This window comes from Oryza brachyantha, chromosome 9 (assembly GCF_000231095.2).
Source record: "Oryza brachyantha chromosome 9, ObraRS2, whole genome shotgun sequence".
NCBI classification, from domain to species: Eukaryota; Viridiplantae; Streptophyta; class Magnoliopsida; order Poales; family Poaceae; genus Oryza; species Oryza brachyantha.
The window spans coordinates 11,573,626-11,579,914 of record NC_023171.2 but is presented as its reverse complement, the minus strand read 5'-3'; the positions used below and the strand labels follow the sequence as shown (position 1 = coordinate 11,579,914).

The 6,289-nt window shown below is 43.8% G+C and overlaps 1 protein-coding gene across 1 annotated transcript; it reads left to right on the top strand.

Moving 5' to 3' along the window:
• The first annotated feature begins 396 nt into the window (after positions 1-396).
• LOC102701654 (phosphatidylinositol 4-kinase gamma 7-like) lies at positions 397-4,951 on the top strand. The gene is made up of 2 exons (XM_006660677.3): positions 397-663; positions 2,365-4,951. Exon 2 carries the CDS (start codon positions 2,589-2,591, stop codon positions 4,560-4,562), a length of 1,974 nt encoding a protein of 657 aa, XP_006660740.1. The 5' UTR covers positions 397-663; positions 2,365-2,588; the 3' UTR covers positions 4,563-4,951.
• Positions 4,952-6,289: the final 1,338 nt, after the last annotated feature.

Here is a 6,289-nt window from a genome sequence, read left to right as displayed (position 1 = left end):
CACCATTTAAATGATACTTGCCCAATGATTATTCTCATTTAAAATTTAAATTTGACAAAAGCAAAAAAAGCAAAAGATATAAGTCATCATCTATAAAAAATTCAAAGTTACAATCTATTAATAATTATTTATATATTTTGAATAAGATAAATAATCAAACATATAATTAAAAGACAACGACCATAAATAAAATAATAATATGGAGGGAGTATTTTTTTTTCTTAGCCGTGCACAACGCGACAGTTTTGTGTTGCTCGTAAGCGACGCTTGTTGCGACGTGCAACGCAAGTGGGGCGCTCTTTTTGTCGTGATCCCAGGAGGCAAAGGACCATTCCGACAAATAGACGAATAATCAGAGGTGCTAATCGCAAAAAGCGCAGGGCTATAAAGATGGCGCCAAGAGGTGTCGCCTTAACCACGGTTTAGATTAACCCGTCACCTAGGACCTCCTCGAGTTAAGCTCGGAGGCCAAGGGAGAAAGAAAAGAAAAGAAAAAAAACGAAAAAAAAAGAGAGGACGAACGCATCGCGCCACCGGCCGCGGCGGGAGAGGCGTACGGCGCACCGGCCGGCCGTCGGATCTGCGCCGGCGACGCGTCCCCCCGCCGGATCCTCGCGGCCCGGAGGCGGACGTACGTGGCGGCGCCCCGGATCCGTCCCGCCGGTGAGTCCTGCGAGTCCCCTGCTGCTCCCCTCCCCTCCCTTCCCCTCGGCTTTGTGCTGCCGCGGTGCGCGCCGGTGTGCGGGGAGGCTAGCGTGGCGGTGGGCTTGAGGCATCCGGGGTTTCCGGAGAATTTCGGCTGCTGCTTCGATCGATGCGGGTTTGTGGGAGAGGTTTCGGCTGGTTTTTGTTCACGGTGTTTTGGTTTAGCGCGTGGGGTCTCAAGCCATTTTCTGATGAGGATTTCGCCGGTGGACGGTGCAGGATTTGCGGATCGTGCATAGTTTTTGTGATTTTTCAGTTACTTTTTGGTTTTGGTCAGTCGAAATGCGTGTGGTTTGGGTCTCGTCTAATCAATTGAGAACATGTAGGATGCATGTGTGGCTCACTGCCTCTCTAATTTTCACACAACTCACTCTATCTCTCCCTCGTTGTTCATGTATCGATTTTTCGCTCCGAGTTGTTAGGAGTGTGTTGAATGCATCGATTTTTCGCGCCGTGTTGTTTAAGAGTGAGTTCGATGTATTGATTTCTCGCGCTGATTTGCTAGGAGTAAGTTAAGATCCGAGAGAGTTTTTTGGATTTGTTTTCTGAGTTCGTGGCATGTCGTTTTACTGGCAGAGTGAACAAGTTGGTGCAGTAGAGAAATAGAGATATGATCGAATTTTGACTGATTTTTTGTTCGTACGGAAAATCGATTTTCTGTGTGCTGTGGATATCTATTAATTATTAGTAGAGTCGTGTAGCTCTCACCTCCTTTAATCAATCCTAATTCCCTCTTGGTTGGATGCGATTTAATTCTAATTGCTGCACAGAAAAACCACCGTTTGATTTACTGATTTCTATGACCAGATTTCATCAGAAACAGTGAAAAATCTAGTCTCAATCTAACATATAATGATCGTGATTTAACATGTAATGCTTGTTTCTCAATTTAACATGTAATGCTAGTTTCTTCATTAGGAAATCTGTTAGTAACATTTCTGTTTGTTCTATGATGGCCTTCTGTATGTTATAACAGGTTACCTTCTAGCTTCAAAAAAATTAACAGGTTACCTGCATATGCTTTGTGCCGTATATTTTAAAAATATTCATTCAATTAATGGTACTGTCTGTTTGAGGTTGACACATGAGCTTACTGTCATAAAATGTACTGCCTGTGTCTCATATTGTAAGATATTTTAGCCTCGCGTAGATTTATTAGTATACATATAACTTTAGGCAAGACGGGAAAGTTTTGCATTGTGAAACGAAGGGAGTACAAGTTATTTCTGTTTACTGGCTTCGGTGACTCCCATGGCTGTTGACACAACTACTGGTTTATTACCTGTGATACCTATGAAAGTGATTGAGATGTGCAAAACTCTCCATGGAAGCTATCCTCAGGCTGTGGACAAGTTACAAATTTGTGGAAGCCTGCTACCTGTTGCACTAAGGCTTGTTAGATCATTTGAAACGAGTGAACAAGATGTTCGAAAGATATTTGTTTTGTTGAAACAAGTTGAGGCTTGATTATAGCTGTACTGTATACAAGTTATTGTGTCAAACATTAATATATTTTCCCTTGACTTGCTTTTGTACCCTGGATGGTTGTCTTACATACCTCCTAGCTTTACCCTAACTTATTTTCACCTGTAAATGAGAAAAGCTACTCTTTTGTTTTGGAATAATTTTAGGATTCATGGTTCAGTTATTTGTTTTCAGGATATTTGCTGCTCAGTTATGCGATAAAATTCTTCCAGTTGATGTGGAGTTGGTGGAGACGGCTTTCTCTATAATCTGCTTACCATTGCTCAACAGGGTTCAGCTGGAAGATTGTGCCTTTCTTCCTCTTGCTGCCTGTTTGTTTGCTTCCTTGGCGGAGTAGTCAAGAGGAGGAAGGCAAGAAGCAGATAAAGTGCTTAAAGGCAGCTCCTTTCAGCCACTCTATGTCCAGGGACTTGGATTGTCCTGTTCAGACACAGATGGCTGTTGCGGTACTGGATCGGAGCTTCAGCAGTGAATATCCTTCGAGCAGCAGAAATGAGGGGAGATCATGCAGTTGGAAGCGAGTATTTGTCCAAACTGACAAAGGTTCTGTTCTGGGCATTGAACTGGAGAGGGGAGAAAATGCACATACTGTGAAAAAGAAGCTCCAGGTTGCCTTCCAGGTACCCACAGAGGAGAGCTCACTGATCTTTGGTGATCTGGTTCTGAATAATGATCTCAGCAGTGTTCGCAATGACTCGCCACTGCTCCTCAGGAAGAATCAGATGCATCGGAGCAGCTCCACTCCTTGTCTCTCACCTACTGGGCATGATGCGCAGCAGCAAGATCAGAGTGAACCCATTGCAATCCTTGGATACTCGAGCGCCTCTTCTCAGATGAAGCAGCTTGCTAAGGATGTTATGAAAGCCATAAGGAATGGTGTTGACCCGGTACCTGTTAATAGTGGCATGGGTGGTGCCTACTACTTCAAGAACATTAATGGGGAACGTATTGCAATTGTCAAGCCAACTGATGAAGAACCGTTTGCTCCAAATAATCCTAAAGGTTTTGTGGGAAAAATCCTTGGAGTGCCAGGCCTCAAAAGATCTGTCCGGGTTGGTGAGACTGGGCTCCGAGAGGTTGCTGCTTACCTTCTTGACTATGATAACTTTGCAAATGTCCCACCCACCATGCTGGTCAAGATCACACACTCTGTGTTCAATGTCAACGACACTGTTGGCCGCAAAAGTAAAGTCTTCCACAACAAATCGCAGGCTGTGAGCAAGCTTGCATCATTGCAGCAATTTATTGCTCATGATTTTGATGCTAGCGACCATGGGACATCAAGCTTCCCTGTATCTGCAGTGCACAGGATTGGCATACTTGACATCAGAATCTTCAACACGGATAGGCATGCGGGAAATCTTCTGGTTAGGAAGCTTGGCCCTGGTGCTGACAATTTTGGAGTGCAGACCGAACTCATTCCTATTGATCATGGTCTTTGTCTTCCAGAATGTCTAGAAGACCCATACTTTGAATGGATCCACTGGCCACAAGCATCCATTCCTTTCACCGAGGAGGAACTTGATTACATTGCAAATCTGGATCCTGTAAAAGATGCTGAAATGCTTCGCATGAGGCTGCCCTTTATCCGTGAAGCATGTCTGAGGGTACTGATGCTATCAACAACATTTCTCAAAGATGCTGCAGCATATGGCCTCTGCTTGTCAGAGATAGGAGAGATGATGAGCAGGCCGTTCACTGGGAAAGAAGAGGAGCCAAGCGAGCTTGAGCTTCTCTGTATGGAGGCAAGGAAGTTGGTCGAGGACAGAGAGCTGTTTCTTCCAGAAGTTAGAGTTGAAGATGACGATGATGGCGTCACCCAGTTCTCTCTCGACAATGAGGATGTTTCAGATGAATTTGAATTACCATCTTTCAGCAAGTTTGGGCCCATGAAGGCTAATCACAGTAATCCACTATCAAAGTTAGATGAGTGCGATGAGGAAGATGATGAAGTGGAGGAGGATGAAGAGGATGACGATGATGAGCAGGTGATCAAGTATGATGCTTTCAACTTGAAAAATCCGTTCTCTAAGCAGATTCCTTCAGTCTCAAAGTTATCAGCATCGTTCAAGGGGCTCGGTTTCCTTGGGAAAGCTAGAGCGTACCGCAAAGGTGTTCCCAAGAGCAAGCTGATTGCTAAAACTAACTATAGTGGCAAAGGTAGTGAGCATCAGTCTGGTAGCAGGAGTGCCAATGAGCTTCTCCCTCCCAGCGCCAGTTTTGTGAAGCTGTCAGACATGGGCCCCGAGGAGTGGAGTGCATTCCTCGACAAGTTGAAGGAGCTGCTCCCGAGCGCTTTCCGAGCCCGGAAGCACACCGCTGCTGGTGGCCCTCGTCCGTTGCAGAGGCTGGGCACTTCTTGCCAGTTTTGAAACTAGTAGTAGAAGAAGCAGCTTTACACCAAGGTAATGTAGATGGAACCCAGAGGTGTTCAGCAGCAGCAGCAGCTAGCGGCAGCTCTCTACGCTTGTACTAGGTGTCTGTTCTCGGAGAGGATATAGAGGTGGTTCGGGAATAAGACCGTCCTTGACATACATGAGCTTTGCAGGAGGGTGTGTTGTGTTTGTGCATAGCTTTGACATGTGTTGGGTTGTTCTTTCATCTGTACATATATGAGTACCTCGCAATACCGGGCTCGACCTCGGCCTGTGCCAGCGCCACCTGGTAGTGGTGAGTGTGCCGGCACCGCCGGTGTACCGGTCATGCCACTGTACCATTTTGAAGACGCTTACCATAATATGCACCTGGATGCTACTGCAGATATGCATATGTATATATATAACCTGTTTGTATCTGTAGTGCTGCTCCTCATTGGTGCTCAACTTGTTCAGACATGTTATGTTATTATCGAAGAACTGTCCAGAACCTGCATCAGAAAAATAATGCCAGTGACCAATTCCATCCTCTTGAGTAACCTACATGGTTGGCTGATATCACCATCAGACTGGGGCATCATGTCTCCTGCAGAAATCTTAGAGGGGGTGCGTAGATGGTAAAAGTTTTTGGTAGAAATATCACATCGGACGTTTGACCGGATATTGGAAAGGGTTTTGGACACGAATGAAAAAACGAATTTTACAGCTCGTCTGGAAACCGCGAGACGAATACTTTGAGCCTAATCATGCCGTCATTAGCACATATTTGTTACTGTAGCACTTATGGCTAAATCATGGACTAATTAGTCTTAAAAAAATTCATCAAACAATTTCTCCCATAACTGTACAATTAGTTTTTTGATTCATTTATATTTAATACTTTATTTAAATATTCAAATATTCGATGTGATGTTTTTAGAAAAAGGAAAAAAAAAAAAGCCTTAGACGCAATGCAATGCAATGCTCTCATGTTTGTTAAAACTGAAGTGCTACTACTATATAATATCCTCATGATATCAACCCACGAAAGCACACGATCCTCTGGATCGTTGTTTTGTGCCGGGATTGACGTACGCTCTTGGAGGGATCGCCTGGGACTGTTTCTGATATCGCCAGCATCCTGTAGACACTCAGGGGAGCCGTCACCCTGCTCTGTTATCCACGAACATAAGTGACCTTTTTTATGCTCTTTCTTCCCATGTCAGGATAGCCATGTTCGGTAGCACGTCCATCTCACAGTCTCGCACTCTCACAGCTCACAAAGTGGATGTTGCGTTTAGTTCCTAAATTTTTTTCCAAAAATATCACATTAAATTTTTGAACACCTAAATCAAACATTAAATATAGATGAATTAAAAAAATAATTGTATAGTTATGGAAGAAATCTTGAGACGAATCTTTTGAGCCTAATTAGTCTATGATTAGCCATAAGTGCTATAGTAACCAACATATGGTAATGATGGATTAATTAGGGTCAAAAGATTCGTCTCGCGGTTTCTAGGCTAGCCGTGAAATTCGTTTTTTCATTCGTGTCCGAAAACCCCTTCCGACATCCAGTCAAACATCTGACGTGACACTTTTTCTAAAAATTTTCTCAATCTAAATACCACCTGAAACTCATCTCTCGCAAGTAAAAAAAAGGTCAGAAGAATATGATCCTCTTGCTCTTGGAGCTGACAAGTCGACGTCGCTCTGTCTTTTCACTTCTAATTATATTTATAAAT

Coding starts and splice junctions, on each gene's coding strand:
- LOC102701654 (XM_006660677.3), top strand. CDS start 2,589: ATGTCCAGGGACTTGGATTGTCCTGTTCAGACACAGATGGCTGTTGCG.